Source organism: Nansenia antarctica, assembly GCF_963989245.1.
Source record: "Nansenia antarctica genome assembly, chromosome: 20".
In the NCBI taxonomy this organism is placed as follows: domain Eukaryota; kingdom Metazoa; phylum Chordata; class Actinopteri; order Argentiniformes; family Microstomatidae; genus Nansenia; species Nansenia antarctica.
Window position 1 is genome coordinate 3,124,043 of NC_137693.1, and position 21,822 is coordinate 3,145,864.

The window sequence follows — 21,822 nt, forward strand, 5'->3', positions numbered from 1 at the left end:
CCCCTTGCCTAGAGCATAACAAAACAAATTCTAACCGTTGACTGACCAGTTGATTGCATGGCAATAAAACTATTATTATTATATTACAAGAGCGACCGGCCAGGTAGGATGCAAACCAGGAGCTGAGAGGGTGGAGAGAAGGAACTCTGCTGCCACCAACCTCCTCAAGACCCCCAGGACCAAGCTCCGGACCATGGGGGATCGGGCTTTCTGCTCGGCTGCTCCCAGGCTGTGGAACGCTCTCCCTGACCACCTAAGGGCACCACAGTCTGTGGATGCTTTTAAACGAGGCCTTGAAACCTACCTTTTTAATAGAGCCTTTTATTAGCCTTTTTTTAATTTAAATTGTTATTGTTTTATTAAGTGTGCTTGCAGTAGCAAGCAACACTTATTAGTATTATTAGTATATACTTTTTATTTTTATATTCTTATGTTTTTAACCTGCAGCACTTTTGAGATTTCCTTATGTAAAGTGCATCACAAATCAAATGTATTATTATTAAGAATCTGGTGGTTTACTGTGTCAGATGCAGCGGACAGGTCCAGAGGAGAGGGAGGAAGCTCGAGCAGAGTGGAGGGTTTCCATGACCGCCAGGAGAGCAGTCTCAGTAGATGGTAGATGGAAGGTGTCTCTCTCCATCTCTCTACCTGTGTGTGTGTGTGTGTGTGTGTGTGTGTGTGTGCGTGCGTATGAATCTGGCTTCTCACGGGAAGCCAGCCACGGAAGTCACTGGACTCTGTATGGAGGATTAAGGGACACTACCGTACTCTAATCCAACCTCATCCCCAACATGATACACTTTCACCACAGCCTGAATGGGGGGGGGGGGGGGTAACGGAGTTTATCCACACCGCCTGGGAAGGGGGGGGGGGGGGGGGAGGAGGAGACGATGCATCTCATTAGAAAGAAAAAAGGGGAGAAAAAGCAAAAACTTCAATCCCACTACGGAGCGTCAGCGTGGTAAATAAATCATGTGGTAAGACTCGTGAAATAGACGCTGCTCCCACACCTGCGGCTCAAACCTTAATTATTCATCTCCAGTCACAATCACACACTCCTGTGTGTGTGTGTGTGTGTGTGTCTGTGTGTGTGGGGGTGGGTGTCTATTTAAAAGCAGCAGAGACACACACACACACACACCAGAAGAGAGGAGAATTCGCTCTAATGAACGACACGAGCGATCTCAACCCCCACGCATCAGCTGACTGACACGACCGAGGAGAAGAGAGAGAGAGAGAGAAACCCGCTCCCTCCTTTTTTTCCCCCGCTCTTCCCGCCTCTCTCTCTCTCTTTCATCCCGTATGTATTCATAATGGCGTCGAGATTAGCGTCGGACGTGTTAACTAAACTTCGGATTTGGCAGAAAGGGAGGATGATGGAAGAGGGATGTTGGATGTGATAAAAGGGAGGGGGGAATGAAAAGAGAGAATTTGCGATGCGCATGTTTTCGAGATGAAGGGGAAGGTAATTCAGGGAATAAATTCTATCCTTCCACGAAAAAAGTGTCGAAATCCTCCTTCTCGTCTATATACACACACACACGCACGCACGCACACACACACACACGCGCGCACGCACACACACACACACGTTTATGCATAAAATACATAATTCAAAAGCCCGTCTATATGTTGCATTTACAGTATGATGAATTCTACATAGGGTTATTTATCTCTCCACCATTCCTCCACCTATAATATCTATATTATATATTATATATTATATTTCTTGTCTGCACGCTAGACAAACACACCACGCACCCACGCACGCACACTGAAGAGAAAGAAAAAGGCCTCTGGCTTTATAACTCTTTTCATAAAACAACTTAATATGAAATTCAACGAGTTCAAAAAAGAAGAAGAAGAAGAAGAAGGTCTTTCGGTCATCTTCATCAAAAAAAAAATTCGGAGAGATGCTAATCCCTATTTACCTACCTGTGGGGGTGATTACCGTGCGTTCATGAACTTCGCCTCAGGACATGTCCGGGCAGATCGGAGAGGAAATTCTGACGATTCATCAGTAACCTCTGTGTAATTACTCTAAAATGGAGGTGGTGGAAAATATATCGGCGTGGCGGAGAAGTACACTGAATTACTGAAGCGTACAGTGGGATGTTAGAGGGATAAGAATAGAAGAAGACTAACACATCCGTGGGATGAAAGGAGGGAACAGGAGGATAAGTCAATAGTAGTTCACTCAGGTGAGGGAGAGAGAGCCGGTTTAATGAGGACTAGGGGGCCAATGATCAATCACCAGAGTGGGCTGAATAAAACAGGAGTGACACAAAGAGGCAGAGAGAGAGAGACTAATAACTATGACTGTTCTAAAGATGGAACGAGAGGGAAAAAAAATGACCGTATGCTAGGGAGAGAGAGAGAGAGAGAGAGAGAGAGAGAGAGAGAGATAGAAAGAGAGCGAAATCAAGAGGTAGCGGGGAACAAACGGTGCATAAATGGGCTTTTGGTAGGTGGGTGGCGGAATGTATCGACAGCTGTTGAGCAGAGGAAACCGATGACCCCGGCGCTTGGCCTAGCGGGAAACAGGGATGTCTATAGGTAATACAGGGGGGTGGGGTGGGGTGGGGGAAACACCCTGGGTACTGACCTTCATCGAGTGGGGTTTGCCCTTGAAGGGGTGGGGCTCGGTGAAGTACTCGGTGTTGAGGTCCAGTCGCCCGTGGCCGCCGTACTGCTCTTCGTCCGAGTCCAGCTTGATCGTGTATCTGCGGCCGGCGGGTTAAGGGTTAAAACGGTTCAACAACAATCCCCAAAATCACACCCCACCGCCACCACACACACACACACACACAACCCCTACAGGAGGTAAGCAGGGAGGGGAGCGGGGTGTGTGCCAGTGCGCACACTGGAGGGGCCTCACACCAGGGCCTCCATTTAATCACCGCCCCAGCCAGAGGAGAGGCGAGGTGGGGAACAAAGCTGCCCTCCAGCCCTCCAACCTCTTCCTCTGGAAGTCGCTGCTGCTACAGTCCCGCTCTCCCCCCGTAGCACCAGCCAGGAGAGGTCATCCCTGGCTCCCTTCTCCCCATGCTGTCACTGGGGCGTTTGAAGATGAGAGGAGCGAGGGAGAGAGGGATGCCCCCGGGAGGAATAGGAGGAGAGAGTCAGATCCCCTGATGTTCTCTTTGAGCTGCTAATCACACACACTCACCCACACACCCACACACACACACACCCTGTTACGGCTGTAGTGCGGCGGCGGTGGTGGTGTGTGTGTGGGTTTGTTGTTTCCTGTGTCTCTCCCCAGGGTATCGCCCCCCCCCCCCCCCCCCCGCGCGCTTTCCTATCGCCATGGTGACGGCATGAGTGAGCGCACCTGTACTCGCTCGCTCGTCAAGGGTGGAGGATGAAGGCAGGGAGGAATTCACAGATGGTGTCGGTGGAATAGTCGGCAACTTGTAGAGTCGTGTGTGTGGTTGACAGTCAGCTAAAGCTACTACTGTAGTGGGTTCCTGTGTGTTAATAATAATAATAATAATAATAATAATAATAATAATAATAATAACTTAGATTTATATAGTGCCTTTCAGGGGACCCAATGTCGCTTTACAGAGAAACGGAAAAGAAAAGTCAGACAAACAGACAGACAGGCAGGCAAAACAACAATAGAACTAGGGGCCGAAGGCCTCGGCAAACAGGTGGGATTTGAGGGCCGTTTTAAAGGCGTCCAGGGTGGGGATGAGTTGACAGTAGGGAGAGTGTTCCAGAGGGTGGGGGCTGGTTGATAGTTCCTGTGTGTTGGTTGATAAAGCTACAATTTGTAGCGGTGTCGGTCAACATGACTCCCTTTTTAGACGGAGTGTGATTGTTAGTGTCGTGTTTGGCCTTACTTGAATTTTGCTTTCTACCTTGTTAAACAAGCTTTCTCCCTGTTTATGAAAGTAGTTTTCAGTTAAGTTTCAGTTAAGTGTTTATTTTTAAGTAATACAATCAATTCTTGGTTTATTTACATTCTCACATCCGCCTGTTTATTTGTCCCCCGGTTCATTTTATTGTTCCTCCCCTCATCCCCTGGATATTATTTGGGGATGTAACACCCCCCTTCCACCCCCCACCCCCCCAAACACACACACACACAGAGCCCTGACTAAAAAGCACACAATGAATGCCTTTTTCTTTTTCATTAAGTCGAATTTCAATAAAAGGCATTTTCAGTTATCTCAACCACCCTCACACAAATGGTAAAGCTACTGTTTCTACATATTACAGAGTACAATTTTGGGGGGGTACCAATGAAGGGTGAACGTGTGTGTGTGTGTGGGGGGGGGGGGGGTGCCGAGGGTAATCTAGAGGGGTGAGGGAGAAGGGAAAAGGTGAGTTGAGGAGAGGAAGGGAAGGTGGTGGGGATGGCGGAGGGGGCAAATGAAAGAACAGAAGATGGAGGGAGGGAGGGAGAAGGATGGATGGATGGATGGATGGAGAGAGGGCAGAGGAGGAGGTGAAGGAGAGCTGGGTAGTAGAGGATCAATCATCTATGCCGCTGGTGTGTATCGATTGTCTGGTCTCTGGGGGGCTGGCTAGGCGAAAGTGCTTTCAGGCTATCAGATGGGTCGATGAACGAACGTGCCTGGCTCACACTTGGGTCTGATAAGGGAGGTGTGTGTGTGTGTGTGTTCCATACTGTAGGTAGGTACATTGTGTATGCAGAGAAGAGTTCAGCTTGTGATCGATGGAAAAAAAGACATGGTTAGCGAGAGAAAGAGAGTGTAACCCTAACCCTAAAACAGATTTCGCAAACCCCAGAGATCAACAATACAATTTAATTCAACATATTTCCATTGCAGCTGTTCACATGGAGTTTAGACCAGATAATTTGGTCTGTCCATGGAAATTGGAACACTCCAACCCAGAAGAAAACCTTTATGTGCAATAAGGAAGAATGTCACAGGGAATGTCACACGGAGTGACGGCTTCAAGAAATGTTCTGTACGAAAAGAAAAAACTAATCTCTCACAGTGATCAGGTGGGATTTTGGCCCATTCTTCAACACAGACAGTCTTTAAATATAGAACACTCCGGGGGGGCCCGCTAGTGAATCTTGATCTTCAGTTCCTTCCACAAATGTTCTATTGGATTGACTAGGCCTGTCCAACACCTATATTTTCTTCCTCTTTAACCGATTGAGAGTCTCCTTTGCAGTATGGTTAGGATCGATGTCGTGCTGGAAGATCCAGCTGCGTCCCATCCTCATCATCCTGGTGGATGGCGACGGATCCTTCTCAAGAATTTCCCGGTACATGGCTCCATTCATCTTCCCTTGGATCATTCGGATTCCACCAGTACCATGTGAAGAGAAACAGCCCTATACCATGATGCTTCCGCACCTCCGAACCTCACTGTAGGTATGTTATTTTTAGGATCATATGCAGAGCCGTTTCTCCTCCAAACATGGCATGTCGTATTGTTGCCGAAAAGTTCGATTTTTGTCTCATCTGATCTGACCAGACTACATTCTCTCAGTAATCTATAGGATTCTCCAAATGTTCTGGCGCAAACTTCAAACAAGCTTCAACATGCCTTTTCTTCAGTAACGGAGTCTTAGTCTTCTAGGTGATCACAAATGGAGACCGTGGCGGTGGAGTGCGTTGCCTATTGTTTTCTTTGTGACAACTGTACCCGCTGCTTCCAGGTGTTTCTGGAGCTCTGCTCGAGTGGTTCTTGGCTCTCTGGCGACTCTTCTGACTAACTTTCCGACTGCCTGGGCAGAAATCTTGCAAGGAGCTCCCGTGTGTGGCTGGTTTACGGTTGAGTGATGTTCCTTCCACTTGTGGAAAACGGCCCCAATGGTGCTTATAGGAACATTTAGGAGTTGAGAGATCCGTCGGTAACCAGGGCCGTTAGTATGCTATTCAACAACCTTGTTGCGAAGGTCTTGGGAGAGCTCTTTGCATCTACCCATCATGAGACGTTTCTTGCAGGAAAGCTTGGTGATAAATGATTTACTTCCTTGTAATTCAGAGGTGGGAAACCCTTCTTCAAACAGTGGAAATACTTACCCACCAACATGCACTAACCCAGATGATTCTAATTAGCACAGGTAGGAGAACTCATTAGTGGCATAAGCTGGTTCAGTGCTTTTTCCTACTGTGTTCAATACTTTTTTCCTGTGTCATTCCACTTTATTGCACATAGATTTTTTTTAATGGATTGGAATGTTACAATTTCCTTGTACAGACCAACGCCTGGTCTACATTTCATGTAAATAGATGCAATGGAAATATTTTGAATATAAAATGTTTTGACTTTGAGGATGAGAGGTAGAGACGGGGACTGAGAGAGACAGAGTGATAATGCGAGATACAGACAGACACAGAGAGCGATAGCGAGAGAGGGAGAGAGAGAGAGAGAGAGAGAGAAAGAGAGAGAGAGAGAGAGAGAGAAGCGTTATCTTTTTTTCTACACTGTAGAACTGTGTTTTTCGGACAGACAGACAGACAGACACACACATGCATGTCTCCCTGGTCCTTCTGTCTCAGATAACACAGATTGTCGGAAGAGGAACTTCCCCTATGGTATTTCCACTGTTCCTGTTGCTATTGCCTCTCCTGTCAGCGAATGACCCACATAGCTTCTGGCATCAGGCCAGAACATCAAAACACTGTTGTTTTCTGAGTGGTGTTTGTTAGAGGAAGCATCCCCCCCCAGGAACCATCACCATGGAGACCCCTAGCTCTACCCAATAGGGTGAGCTTCTCCTGGGTCCTGGCGGATGTTGGGCTTCAGGGAGAGCTCCCTACTTACCCACGTATGGGTAAAGAGTTTTGGGGAAAGAAGGGAATGGGAGGGTAATGTGCGCAGTTCACAGTGGGAAACTTCCCTCAAACTAACTCCCAACAAACCGAAACGAGTCAGCGTTCTAAGCTGAGGCCCGGCCAGAGACTGAGTTTTGTCCTTGGTGTCTTGAGGCGGGAAGAGGACAGTAGGACGGTCTCCCTGAAGAGTTGAGGCTCGTGAAAGGAGGAGAGATGTTAGAGGAAAGGTGTGGATGGTGCCTGTGCAGAGTGTTTTCTCTTCTCTCTCCTCTGGTAGAGGTAAAGGCAGGAAGAGATGAAGAGATGAAGAGGTAGAGAGAGAGAGGCCGGGGCCTCTGCGAATCCTCGCTCCTCTCTGGGAGAATATTGTCTTCTGTTTGCTGGTTTTAACCGAAATCCCTCTCAAAGCCTCAATTTCCCACTGATCCTTCTCTTGCTTTCTTTTGATCCCTCCCTTTCTCATTGCGGAGGATAAAATGATGATGGGGGTGGGCAGGTCTAAGCTCTGCTTTAAATGATGGGCCAGGTGTGTTATAGGGGTGCGAACAGCAGGAAAGCCCAGGTCTCTGTGTGTGAGTGTGTGTGTGTGTGTGTGTGTGTGTGTGTATGTGTGTGTGTTTAGGGGGGGTTATGGTAGATTAATGAGGCTTCTTAGTGCCACAGTGGTCTGAATTTCTTTCCTATTTTTCCTGCTCATCCGATCTTCAATCATCCAAATGGTTCCATTCGACTGACGGCTTATGACAGTGAGTGATGAATGATTGACAAGTCGTGATAAGGCAGCCCATGGTGTATTGCGGCGGTTCGTCTGTCTAGACATCTGTCCTTTGTTTCTGACTGCAGATGGATCTGTTTGCCCAACATGTCCAATGAATTTGGATCTGATAAATCAAAATCAGTTGTTAAAACTGTTGTGGATACAGTCTTGTCGACATGTATTTGGATTACATCTGTGTAAATGCTTCGGGAGGGGGGGGGGGGGAGGGTAACTCACTCTGTCCATAAAGTATCCATCAATCTTACCAAGCCTGATATATTGACTGAGCAGCCTTGAGTCTAAGAACAGACATGCTCTCCAATGCTGAGGGTTGAGATATGGTAGTATGGGATGAGGGTGAAATGTAAACGCATTAGGGTAAAAGTAGGCCCATATTGAGGATCTGGTCACCCTCTCTAAATACTAAGGGTGTGTTCTCACTAGAACATTATGCTTCACTTGGAATCGGAGTTTAGGATCAAATTTGTTTGCTCTGCGTCGTTTGGAGCGGTGAGAACGCGCATTCGAAGTCGCTCCCGGAGCAAAGAACCAATGGATGCTCCGCTTGAAAAGGGTGGTTTCGCTCCGGTTACAAATGACGCATCCATCACTTTGCTTCGCTTCGCTTTTTGGTGAGAACGCTGCCCGTGGCTGTCCATAGGAAAACAACAGCGCATGCGTGTTGATCTGGATAAGAGCGGGACGAACAGGCAATTAAAAACATTTCTGACCAATCAACTACCACGTCTGTTGCTTCGATTGTGTATGTTACTTTGTTTACATGAAGGGCTGTGAGAACGCAAATCAGAGAAATAATTTATGCAACAATGTTGCGAACTCATCCACTTGCTCCGGGTCTCGATTCAGACTTTCATGTGAGAACATGACCGTAATACTAACTGTTGATGCAAGAGGAGGAGAGATGTTAACGAAGACCCATCCAACCATGACATCGTGGCCCCTTTCCCATACTTTTAAAATGCTTCATTCCTTCCTTTGTTCCTTTCCTTCCTTCCTTCCTTCCTTCCTTCCTTCCTTCCTTTGTTCTCTCCTCCCTTAGCAGAAGGAATAGGCTCACTATAACAGCGGAGCCCTCCCGGCGTCTCAAGTCGAGACACCCATTTGTGCCTGCCGCACAGGATCTCAGGCAGCAATGCAGAGATCTCAACATCAGTGCGGCAGGATGGGCGGATTATATGTGGCGCGCGGAGTGGGAGGCTAACACCTCCAAACTCCGCGACCACATCCCAGTCGCCGGCCCTGAGCCCCTCGGGATGGACTTGCCAAGGCTATCCTGGGTGAGGCTCAATCGTCTCCGGACCGGCGTCGGGCGTTTCCGCTCATCAATGCACAGATGGGGCTTGGCCCCAAATGCGTCGTGCGAGTGTGGCGCAGAGGACCAAACCGCAGACCATGTTATCCTGGATTGCCCGGTGTACCACCCACCCAACGGGATGCATGGTCTGTCGGTATTAGATGACGAGACGATGACGTGGCTTCTGGAGGGGTGTCCAGAAATATAGCCCGGGTGAGCCCCTCAACCAGGTCTCGGGGTGGTAAAAGGGTAGCCCCTCGGCCCCGAGCCTGGTGGAGTGGAGAGGAAAAACAACTACCCATACGGCGAAGAAGAAGCAGAAGTAATAGAGAAGTAATAACTCTGCAGGAGATGAAAGCAAGTTTCCACTTCTAAGCTACCATCAAGTGGTGAGATCAGGTCAGTAGCTCCGATCAGTGGTACCTCAGAGAGGGAGGAAGAGAGATAAGGAGGAAGGATTTCTGAGATGGGGAGAACAGAGCCCCACGTTCTCCCTTAAAACCACCTGAATGTAGAGAGAAGACAGCTCTCCTGCGTGCAGCTTAGGGCCGTCCCAGGGAGGATAGGAAATAAAGATGGTCTGAAAGAATAACTGAAGCACAGGAGAGAGACGGAGGGAGGAGAAGGTAGCGGCAAACAGGCCAAAGAAGTGTAAAAGGTTTTTCTATCTGGCAGATTATCGATCAATTCACACCTCCCTAAAGGAACGGAGAAAAACACAGTCCTACAGTGTAAAAAAATAAATAATTCTCTCTCTCTCTTCTCTCTCTCTCTCTCTCTCTCTCTCTCTCTCTCTCTCTCTCTCTCTCCACTTTCCTCTGGTCTTTTGCTTGACTTTGAATATTATCTATGTAAGATAGTGGCATAATTAGAACGAGAGAGCTCGTAATCGGTCAAATCCAAAGAGCTTGAATAAATTACTGTACTGTCTGATATTCAGGGCCAAAAAGGCTGATTCATCACTTCTGTGCACTTCGATGTAGCACTGAACTCCCTCTTCAATAAAACACAGTGGGGAAACCGGGTGTTTTGCAATGTTGTGAAATTCATATTGCACAGTATTGGCACAGTACTGTACTAAACTTGGCCTCATTCAGTATTCATCAGCCAACGTTTTATAGACTTTGTAGACTGAAAATTATGTCTCAATGTTCTCTCTAAATATTGACCGACTGATTTAATCTGAGACAGGGAGGTGCGTGTGTGAGTGTGTGTGTGTGTGTGTGTGTGCGTGTGAGTGTGTGTATTATTGACAATGGCTACACACAAAGATACCTCCCAATTGTACTCGATGGGAAAAGGTAGCGATTAAAATTCTGTTACTCCTATTTCCATTCTCCCCCATTTAGTTTTGACAAATCCATTTTCCACAAGACAAAGTAAACCAGCTCTATCTTTCAATTAATCTGCCTCCCAGATGGTGTGTTTGGGTGTGCGTGTGTGTACGTGTGTGTGCGCCTGTGTGCGCACGTGCGCATATCACATGCTCTCCCTTCTTGCCCTGAATCTGATTTTGTTATGTTTGCGTGGGGGTATGTCTACTGTACATGTGTGTGTACACTCACCGAACACTTTATTAGGTAGGAACACCTGTGGATATCCATAGACTCAACCTACCTTATGTCAACAGTCCAAACTAGTGGAGGTGGTGTAATGGTGGAGGGAAGGTTTTCTTGGCACACTTTGGGCCTCTTAATACCAACCAATCATCACTTGAATGCTACAGCCTATTTGAGTATTGTTGCTGACCATGTGCATCCCTTCATGGCCCCAATTTACCCATCTTCTAATGGCTGCTTCCAGCAATGATAATGTCAGAAAGCAAAAGTCGTCTCAAACTGGTTTTATGAATGACAATCAGTTCAGTGTTGTTCAGTGGCCTGCCCAGTGAACGGATGTGAATCCAATAGAACACCTTTGGGATGTGGTAGAAAAGGAGATTCACAGCTTGAAAGTGCACCTGAAAATCTGCAGGGAATTGCGTAATGATGCAATCATGTCATCACGGACCAGAATCTCAAAGGAATGTTTCCACGCCATCTCGAGATTCGGACTCTTGCCTAGTTCTAGCCGCGTGCGTGAGAGCCGCAGCAGTTCCGCCACGCACACGGGCTGAGGTACGGCTTTCCGATGTGAACCAAGTGGAACACTTTTGTTAACGCTTTAAACTTTAATTGAGTTTGTTCCGCCTTTTATTGATTTCCATGTATTGATTTCTGGCTATGATTATGATTATTTGATACCAAGACGAGGCCATTTAGAGAGGACTCCTGGTGTAAATTAAATTACCTTTAAAGCCCATTAACGATAGGTCTGCTCAGGGTATGCCACAAATAATTGAGGTTGTTTTAAGAGCAAAGGGAGGACATACCCAGTATTATTATAATATTCCTAATAAAGTGCTCAGTGAGTGTATATGTGTGTGTGTGTGTGTGTGTGTGTGTGTGTGTGTGTGTGTGTGTGTGTGTGTGGTTCCTCTCTGTCACACATCCCCTGTCTATCTCCTCTCTAATTGGACCTTCCTGCGAGAAGAAACATTTCACTGGTGTCTGATGCAAGCACAGATATAGTACACACACTCCCCCACTCCACCACACTTCAAACACCTCGAATACACCATCCCCTCATCCATAACCAACACTGACAATAGCCCCCCCCCCCCACCGCCCCACCGCCCCCCCGCCCATTTCCTGCCTTCACGTTCCCAAAATACCCGCCAACGGAATGTGCGAGTGACTCTGCAAGCCGAGAGCTAATTAAACTGGTGTTACAGCATCTCCCTGTCATAACGGGTGACCCTGGCTGTCCGACCCCACCCCAGCCCACCCCCGGGCTGTGCTGCTCAAATAGTCTGCCGGAGCAGCCAGGAGACACAGAGGTTTTCCTGCTTAACCAGAGCTAACACACGATACTCAACCCCTGAGGGCAAATGTCCAATGTTTTAAGCGAGCATCACAGTAGCTGGAATACATGCCCCCCTTCCCATGACACTGTTGCCTCGTACACGTCTCTGTCTGTCTCTCTCTCTCTCTCTCTGTCTCTGTCTCTGTCTCTGTCTCTCTCTCTCTCTCTCTCTCTGTCTCTCTCTCTCTCTGTCTCTGTCTCTGTCTCTCTCTCTCTCTCTCTGTCTCTCTCTGTCTCTGTCTCTGTCTCTGTCTCTGTCTCTGTCTCTGTCTCTGTCTCTGTCTCTGTCTCTCTCTCTCTAGAAGGGTTAAGGGGAAAGCGAGGAAATGGTTCAAATTCAAACGAGCGAAGGATACTTCCCGGGCGGTCCCGTCGCTATGCGGTAGTTGGTGTAACTGTGGCTGGGGTGGAAGTTAAAGACAAACACCACGTTGGCTCTCTCGAACACAATGACTTTGTCCTTCTCGTCCGTGGTCGTCACGGCAGCCTGGAGAGAAGGATGAATGACATGGGTTAGTCCGGGACTATAGATGAAACGATCATCTGACAGAATTTCTGGCTGCCTTTTTTTGAACACCCACAAGGGCTTTGTCTCAAATGACAGCCCATTATTTCCCTGATAGTGCACTACTTTTGTCCAGAAGCCCAAAAACGACCACTTACAGAGATCTGGTCAGAACAAGTGCACTTCATGGGGAGTAGGGGGTCCTATTTGGAGATGTGCACCTGTCCGGGTCATCCAGAACTCTATGTCGCAAAGCCCAATGATTATATTGACATTATAATTGACACATATAAACTCATGCCCTTTCTCCCTTTACTTCTTCCCCTCCGCGCTCTTCTGTTCCCTTCCCCTCTCTCCTCCCTCCCTGCCTCCCTCCTCAAATTGTGGGGTGGACCATCCGCCCTGCTGTGAGATAGACTGATAACAGAGGAGAGCGGGGGAGGAGGAGGAGGAGGATGAGGAGGAAGAGTGAGTCATTCATTAACTAATGTGCACCGTCTGCACCGAGTCTGTTTGTGTGAACAATGCATAGGATTCTCTCTGATTCTCTCTCTCTCTCTGTCTCTCTCTGTCTCTCTCTGTCTCTCTCTGTCTCTCTGAATTCTCTCTCTCTCTCTGTCTCTCTATGTCTCTCTCTCTCTCTCTCTCTCTCTGTCTCTCTCTCTCTCTCTGTCTCTCTCTCTCTCTGTCTCTCTCTCTGTCTCTGTCTCTCTCTCTGTCTCTCTCTCTCTCTCTCTCTCTGTCTCTCTCTGTCTCTCTCGGTCTGTCCTTTTCTCCCTCTCTCCAACTATGTGTTTGTGTGTGTGTGTATGTGTCTGTGGTGTGTGTGCGTGTGTGTCTGTGGTGTGTGTTCATGTGTGTGTGTGTGTTTAGGGGGGGTTATGGTAGATTAATGAGGCTACTGAATTCCTTTCCTATTTTTCCTGCTCATCCAATCTTTACTCATCCAAATGGTTCCATTCGATTATGGTGTGTGTGTGTGTGTGTGTCTGCGGTGTGTGTGTGTGTGTGTGTGTGTGTGTCACCTGTGAGGCAGCGAGCCAACCGTACTTGTCTTCAGTGTGGTTCATGTCTCTGTCGAAGGCGTTCAGCTGTTTGTATCTCAGCTCCATGGTCAGTAGGTCATACTGACGTCGAGCGAAGTGGTAACTCTCGTCGTTGCCTTTACGGGGGAAATCCAACCACTCCGGATGGCCAAACTCATTACCTACAGAGAGACAGGATCCACAAAGCCCCAGAAAATGAACAAGATTGGCACCATAACTAGACGCATTTAGACATGCCATTAATCTGTCATCAGATTGCATATTTATTCTAAAGCTTAAAGTGGGAACAGATGGTGCGGAACATGGAGGGCTCCTCGCCCAACATATGTAAATGACAAACACAGACACACACACGCACACACACACACACACACACACGCACATGCCCACGCACGCAGACGCACGCGCACCCACCCACACACACGCACCCACACGCACACGCACCCACACGCACGCGCACGCACACGCACACGCACGCGCGCACACACACACACACACACACACACACACACACACGCACACACACGCACACATCTCAGCCTCGGTAATGTTTCAGCCCACTTCAAAGCGGCAGAGCTCTAAAGACTACTCTATCAGAACAAACACTAAAAAAAGAGGGGGGAAAGAAAGGTAAAGGAGGAGAGAGATTTGAGGCAGAACGAGAGGAAGAGATTCCCAAAGCTCTCACTTGAACTTTACTTTGTAAAGAGAAAATGTATGTGGGGCATATTTCAGACCCAGACACTTCTACCACTTCTGAACCATGTAGAGAGAGAGAGACTGCATACAGATTACCACAGGGGCGAGAGAGAGCAAGAGAGAGAGAGACGGGGCGGAGGGGGGAGGGGGGGGGGAGAAAGAGGGAGAAGAAGAGAGAGAAAGGGACGAAAATAAGGGGGTAAGATGGATGCAGACAAGTGGAACTGGACATAATGGTAGGAGAAACACTGTTATTTACTTTGACATTTCTATACCTTTTTTGAAACAGTACTTCTGAAGCACTGGTATACAATAAAGCAGTAGGGGTGCCCAACAGTCTAAGTCCCTCATAGGTCAATTTGCTTCCGCTTTCCACTTATTCGATCCATGCTAATATTGGGAGGGGAAAATAATATAAAATAGCATATAATAGAGGAAGATGAATGCCATCCGACGCATTTGGAGGCATTTGCTTGCACTCCAGCAGAGAATAACTTTCCTTATACTTCAGAATACATTCTGTCATCAGCAGTTACGATCATAAATGAAGTGAGCCAGCTCTAATGACAGCTATACATGCCTAACCCTAACACCATGTTTCACAGAGGAGGTAGTATGATGCTGTAAACCTTGGGCAGTCCTTTTTTCTCTCCAAAATGTCCTTTTTTTCAATCACTCTACTATTTTATTGCCAAGTCCACAACAACAGCTTTACTTACTTACTTACTAGGCCTTTACATTCCCTAGGGAACATACTAGGTCATCAATGAAACCCCTCCATCCTCTCCGGTGTTGTGCTCTCTGATCCAGTTGTTGCCATGACAGCCTTTCCGCCTTCATTTCCTGTTCTGTGGTTCTTCTCTAGGTGGTTCTAGGCCTTCCTCTCTTCCTCCTGCCTCGTCAGTTCCATGTTAGAGCCTGGTGCTTTGCGATTGATTTGTTTTGTCTTCGGAGTGTGTGGCCTATCCAGTTCCATTTTCTCCTCCTGATTTGGATTTGGATTGTTTCTTGTTTGGTGAGTTCCCAGAGGTTGGTGTTCGAGATGGTGTTGGGACAGTAGATTCACAGGAGGTGTTGGAGGCCGCAGTTAATGAATGTCTGTAGTTTGTTGAGTATGTTGGTGGTTGTCTTCCAGGTGTCAGATGCGTAAAGTAGAGTGGATTTGACAGGGCGGTATAGGAATAGTTCCGGACAAGGATCCGTCGCGCAACAGCGCCCCCGGAGTGCCGGAATAACGGTGCTGGGCTCGAGGAGCCAGTCAGCTAGTCTGCCTGGCGGCCTCCTCTGGGGCTGCCGGCCACGGGGTCGTGCGGCGGATCCTACGCAATAGGCAGGGGATAATTGGATGCTAGGTTGGGTTCAATTGGATACCAAATTGGGTGAAAAAGGGATAAAATCTGAAGAAAAAAATAAATAAAATAAAAAAGATGTTAAATGTTGATCTTGCTTTTCCAATTCTGGCTTTGACATCCTCCTCCGATCCTCCGTCCACAGTAAGTATACCGAGGTAAGTGAAACTAACTAGCCTACATCCTCTAGCTGGTTTTGGTCCACGATTACTAGTGTGTTGTTCTTGTTGTTGATTCGCATTACTTTGTTTTTTGATGAGTGATTTTGAGCCCAAGAGAAGCAGCGTTTGTGTGGGTGGGTGTGTGCTAGGAGTGCCAAATCATCAGACAAAAAACCAGATCTTCTAGTTGTTCGGTCACCCCAAAACAAAACAAACAAACCAGAAGCTAGAAATGGAGGAAGGTTGGGCTTTGGCCTAGCAACCCTAGCAACACTAGCAACCCTAGCAACCCCAACCCGTAAAAACCTACATGCTAACAGAAACACTGCTGAAAACCCAACAACAGTAATAATAACCAAACAGTCCTGGCTATATAATACATTCAATCATATAAATAACATGCATGTGTGTAGGCAACTACGAGGCAGGTAATTATGGCAAACGATAAAAACCTGAGAAAAGTGGCGACAGGTTCATTAAACTGTTATGGCGTTCGGAGAAGGGCACCAGGTGGAATTTGGCTCATCACTTAAAGATTGTTGAGTGGTTATGATACCAGAGACACTTCACCTCAGGATTAATTCTCATTCTCATTGCTGGCGACGTGCCCTCCCGCCTCTATGCTAACTGAAACTTTGCCGAACCAAATGACCAATTTAGAGGCAGTGTCCACTAAACTGTTTTCTTTTGCGCAGTGCTCTTTAAGCGTATCGGAGGCCTTCGTCTTTGTGAAGGTATGAAGACTGTTATTGTTGTTTCATGGCTGTATATGACGGTATGGAGACTGAAATTGTCGTTTCATGGCTGTACTGTCTTTATATTCTGTATGATTGAACGTCAGGGATTGCTGCCTCTTGGCTGAGTTGTAAAAAGAGAAAAACATTTGGGAGTTGGGATTGACAAGTGGTTGTTTGCAGAAGTATTTGTTTTGCATTGAGGAAGGTAGTTAAAACACAGGCCACCACAGGGAATAGTCTAAACTGTGAGCTGTTATAAAAGAAACAGTGCTCTCAGCAGGGCTTTGGGAACAGTGGAGAAAAGGCGATATACTGTAAGAAGTTACTTCAGGGGGACTTGTGTTTAGAAAGGGTATCGAAGGGAAAGGGATGAAAGCGTGTCTCTGTGTGGGTGTGTGTGTGCGTGCGTGCGTGTGTTTGTTAGGGTTGGGCGGTATCACCTTTTTTAAACCGTTAAACCATCCCCAAATTAAGCCGCGCTTTACGGTTTAACCGCCGTTTATAGTATATTGACTCTATTATTATTTTCACACAACGACAAAAATGTGATGCATGTTCTAGTTTTATTCTCTGAACAACATCAGAAGGAAGCAGAATAGCAAATGTTAACAACATTAACAACATCTATAAAGCTACACATGTAAAGCTCGAGTGCAAATACAGCGGGTAAAACAAATCGTGCAAGAACGTGACATTAAACGGAACGAAACGAACAACAAATCAATGGGCTACAATCCAGTACGAATAAATTCAATTAAAAGCTGGCTAATGGTGACTTTTTCAAGCTTCAGCAGGGCACATAACGGTCTGCGCACGCACGGTAAAGTCTCTTGTTGTTTGCCTCGGTCATTATCGTTCGAAAGTTCTTATAGCTGCGCTCCTGTGGTTCCAACAGCTCTTTATAGAACATTCTTCTGCTTTCAGCTCACACACTTGTGTTATAGTCATATAGTCCTTGTTTCCGTCTCCATTGCTTCAAGTTTGGTGTAGTTCACCGCTTGTTAGGTCCTCAGGTGTAAACATTTGAATGAAAAAACGTATAGGAGAAAATAGTAATCCAATATCACACGTAGATTGACGCGAATTTTGAAATGTTTGTTGACAGATGTAAACAGGCCAGCGGGATACGGTCTGAGCTTAAGTCACGTGTGAACGGAAGAGGAAGTGGAGGGAAGAGGGAAGACTTTTTTGACAGGTTTATTTATTTGACAAATGACATTGTTTACAAAAAAGTTCGGTTCTGGACAAACACTCTTAAGGCTTAACAGCTTACGGTTTAACCGTAAAACCGCCCAATCGCCCAAACCCCCTGAGAGAGAGAGAGAGAGTAAAATCAGCAATAGTAATCCATAACTTTGCTAAATGCCCCAAGGCCTGTACACTCCCAAGTCAGCTGCAGGGGTAAACAAGATGTGTGTGTGTGTGTGTGTGTGTGTCTGTCTATGTCTGGGTCCGAGGTAGGAATGACTCATTGAGCCTGACGTTGTGCAAAATCTAGTACATGGCATACACTAGGGAAGCTGTGTATGGAGGTAGAGCCGGCGTCTAATGATCGCAAGGTTGGCGGTTCGATCCCCGGCTCCTCCTGTCAGGGTGTCCTTGGGCAAGATGCTGAACCCCAAATTGCTCCCAATGAGCGGCCCGGTGCCTTGCATGGTAGCTTGCTGCCATTGGTGTGTGAATACGTGTGTGAACGGGTGAACGAGAGGCCGTTGTAACGCGCTTTGGATAAAGGCGCTATACGTATAAGTGCAGTCCATTTAGTTTGTCCAAATGTTTTTTTTTCCAGAGATTGATGGAATGTTACTATACTTTACTCTCCTCTCCTTTACTCTACCTCTGAAATAAGAGACAGATATGTCACAACAATTGGTCAAAAGTGGCCACATAAGAACTCAACTGCGTGCCATGGCAAAAATAATGTGTATACACCCATCTAGTACACTCACCCATTTACAACAGAGCACATTTCTCTCCATGGAGAAAGAGCAAGGGAGTGAGAGTGTGTGCGCGCGTGTGTGTGTTTCTTGTAGTTGGGAAAACAACTACAGCAGGCTAAACAAGCAGAAACAGATAGACAGACAGAAGTATGAATGTGCTAGAGGCCAGGCAGGATAACACACTGTTCAGAATGTTCTAGACTGTTCTCCCCGGGACGAGGTGCTGCAGTGGCACCGCTCCTTTCAAATTCAATTACACACTTTATAGACACGTCACCTCTCTCTGCTCCTTCCTCTCCACCCCTCCTACCGCGGCTAAGGCCGACATCCACCACACTGAGCCGATCCAACCAGGAGCTGAGGCGCTCTAGTGTGTCCTCACAACCATACTGTTGGGAGTTAACCCATTACATTTTGGAGTAACGGAATCATTCTCTCTCTCTCTCTCTCTCTCTCTCTCTCTCTCTCTCTCTCTCTCTCTCTCTCTCTCTCTCTCTCTCTGTCTCTCTCTCTCCCTCTGTCTCTCTCTCTCTCTCTCTCTGTCTCTCCCTCTCTCCCTCTCCCCTCTCTCTCTTTCTCCCTCTCTCTCTCTCTCTCTCTCTTTCCCTCTCTCTCTCTCTCTCTCTCTCTCTCCCTCTCCCCCTGCCCCTGCCTCTCTCTCTCCCCCCCCTCTCTCTCTTTCTCCCTCTCTCTCTCTCCCTCTCCCCCCTGCCTCTCTCTCTCCCTCTCTCTCTCCCTCTCTCTCCTTCCCTCCCTCCCTCCCTCCCTCCCTCGTGACAGTTGATTGTCGTTAGGCAGGTGGACATGGTCACTATGACACTAACTGGCTATTATAGAGTCTTAATCGAGCCTAGTCTCAACAGACCGCCCCGCACACGCCAGCCCAGACGCCCGTCTACACCGGAGACACACTCACACACTTACTGTCATCAGTCACTTACATTGACACAGTATGAGAAAATATACAAAATTTAAAAAAACACTCTTTGCACTCTTTCGCTTGTGTTGTACATAAATGCTTGATGTTGTCTCTCCCTCTGACGGCCTTGTCTGAATAGCCCGAGACTCCACTCCAATGTGTTGAGGAGGACGGGAGGACACTTGAGATAATTGAAAAACGCTGCAAATCTCATCTCAAATAGGTACTTTTCGAAAAAGAGTGAAGACCTGAAGCGTGAAGACGGGGGGAAATGAATAGATGCTTCAGAAGTGAGCGTTGTGTTCCTGTAAGCACGCACGCTTGCGCACACACACACACACACACACACACACACACACACACACACAGACACAGACACAGACACAGACACACAGACACCCACACCGACACCCACACACACACACACAAACACACAGACACACACACACCCACACCCACACCCACACCCACACCCACACACAGACCCAGACACACACACTCTCTCTGTCACCCTTCTGTTCTAAACCACTACACCACTGACATCCTATTTAGCAACTCAGGACCATAGGGAATATCTGCTTGGACAGGTGTAAACACATTTCTTTTCCCTTTTGTCCCTCTTTCTCTTGACAACAGCGGCGTTTCCAGTAAAGTGACACGTCGTGAGAGGACCGCCCCCTTCGCTCGCCTGGAGCCCCCTTGCCGAGGGAAGACCTCCCACTCTCAGCTCCCTGCCAACGAGGCGGGGGGGAGTCACGACTCACAGCCATGCAGAGACGCAGACAGAGACGGAGCGGAGGGACACCATTGATCAGCTCCAGGAAGTACGTGGAGATTGTGACCGGACTGGTTCAATGATCTGAGAGGAGCTCTCTTTCCTGAGAGAAGTCGATGAATAGAAGAGAAGTGAGAGAGAGAGAGAGAGGAGAGAGAGAGAGAGAGAGAGAGAGAGAGAGAGAGAGAGAGAGAGAGAGAGAGAGAGGCCACAGCTCCGGCATCAATAACCAATATCCGATGGGGAAATACTGTACATGCTCTGGAAGCGACATCTCCACGATGACATTGTATATCTTTATAACAAACACACCTGAGAAAAAGGTTTTGGAGCTTAGGAAATAGTTCAGAAAATGGCCGTGATAAACCAGTAGCGATGGAAGGAATGAGATGGCCTGATAAAGGCTTTCTAAAAATCCGGTGTCAGGGCCGAGTGCTGGCCTTTCAGTCCCATTTGGCCGTTTACCCAGGGCCAAATGACTCCTCCATCACTGATCTGGCACAGGCCAACGTTCAGCCAGACCCGAACATCTTAACACTCTTTTTTTCCGCTCTCTAATACCACTGCCAACACCGGAGAGTTCAGTGAGGTCAGAACATAAAGTTTGGCCGAGCACATTTCAACGGAGAGTGTGTGTGTGTGGTGTGTAGTGTGTGTGTAGTGTGTGTGTGTGTGTCTGTGTGTGAGAGAGCACATTAGCTCCATTATTAATGGTTAACTCCGGTGCCACTGAGTGCTAAAAGCCACTCCTGGAGGCCAGACACAAATACAGACATCACCTAGACACATCTCCCGCTCTCTCTGTCTGTCTCTCTCTTTGTGGCACACAAACACACACACGCACACACACACGCACACACACACACGCACACGCGCACAGTGACTCACCCATGAAATTGAGGTATCCTCTCCTCCCAGAGTGTTGTAATCAGTCGTATCATCTTGTGGAGCTGCATACCTCGGTCGATGACAGCAGTCATGGGAATTAGAGTGCTCATGTTCGTGTACATCTCCTTATCCATCAGCCAGAACGCCAGGGACTTGTCCCCTACCAGGGCCTTATAGACAGACAAAGACAAGAGTTGTTACACATGTTACTGCCGAGGACAACACACGTACAGAGAGAGACACTTAACAGCGAGATACTTGTCCCTTACCAGGGGGGAGGGACACATCAGCACGGTATACAACCTGATCAGTGTGTGCCATGCTTTTGTTTGTCAGTGTAGTAAGTTTCAATATGGGACATTTCGGGTTTTCTGAAGAAGACAGGAGACCTACAGTACCTGGTCGTGGCTCTCGCAATAACAGATGGACGCCTCTCCTTGTCTCCTATTGGTCAGTGTGTAGACGATGTTCCCCATGTCCCACTCCTCATCCTTCAACTCCTTCAGGATCTACGAGAGTAAGAGAGAGAGAGAGAGAGAGCGAGAGAGAGAGAGAGAGAGAGAGAGAGAGAGAGAGAAGAGAGGGAGAGCGAGAGAGAGAGAGAGAGAGAGAGAGCGAGAGAGAAAGAGAGAGAGAGAGAGAGAGAGAGAGAGAGAGAGAGAGAGAGAGAGAGAGAACATCAAGTTGAGAAAGAGGAGATCAAGGGAAGGACGGACACATGTGACACGTTCTAGTGTTTGGTCGGCATGTCGGCAACCACTCAGACTTTTATTTTGAAACACGGAAATACGTGTCGCAAATGAGAAGAACACATCTATCATTACGAAGGTATTCTGAATGCAGGGTTTCAAACCATAGCCATGGGTCAACGTGTGTGGGTGTACAACATTAACATACTGAGCACGCACACACTCACACACACACACTCACACACACACATATATACACACACGCACGCACGCACAGCCTGCAGAGTGCCAATGCCTGCAGAGTGTAACTGCAGTCAATAACTCCTACGTCAATATGGCCAATGAGCCATAAATGCATAGTGTGTTTG

At 47.5% G+C, this 21,822-nt stretch overlaps 1 protein-coding gene across 1 annotated transcript in view; it reads right to left on the reverse strand.

Moving 5' to 3' along the window:
• Positions 1 to 21,276, reverse strand: part of LOC308174784 (1,4-alpha-glucan-branching enzyme-like) — a 27,017-nt gene extending 5,741 nt beyond the window's left edge. Inside the window, exons 1-5 of the mRNA XM_080549885.1 lie at positions 21,164 to 21,276; positions 20,766 to 20,935; positions 13,277 to 13,458; positions 12,103 to 12,233; positions 2,606 to 2,723 (exon numbers count right to left, since the gene is read on the reverse strand). Of these exons, the coding sequence (XP_080406011.1) occupies positions 2,606 to 2,723; positions 12,103 to 12,233; positions 13,277 to 13,458; positions 20,766 to 20,769 (435 nt within the window). The 5' untranslated portion in view covers positions 20,770 to 20,935; positions 21,164 to 21,276. The remainder of the gene's footprint in view (positions 1 to 2,605; positions 2,724 to 12,102; positions 12,234 to 13,276; positions 13,459 to 20,765; positions 20,936 to 21,163) is intronic.
• Between the last annotated feature and the right edge of the window lie 546 nt (positions 21,277 to 21,822).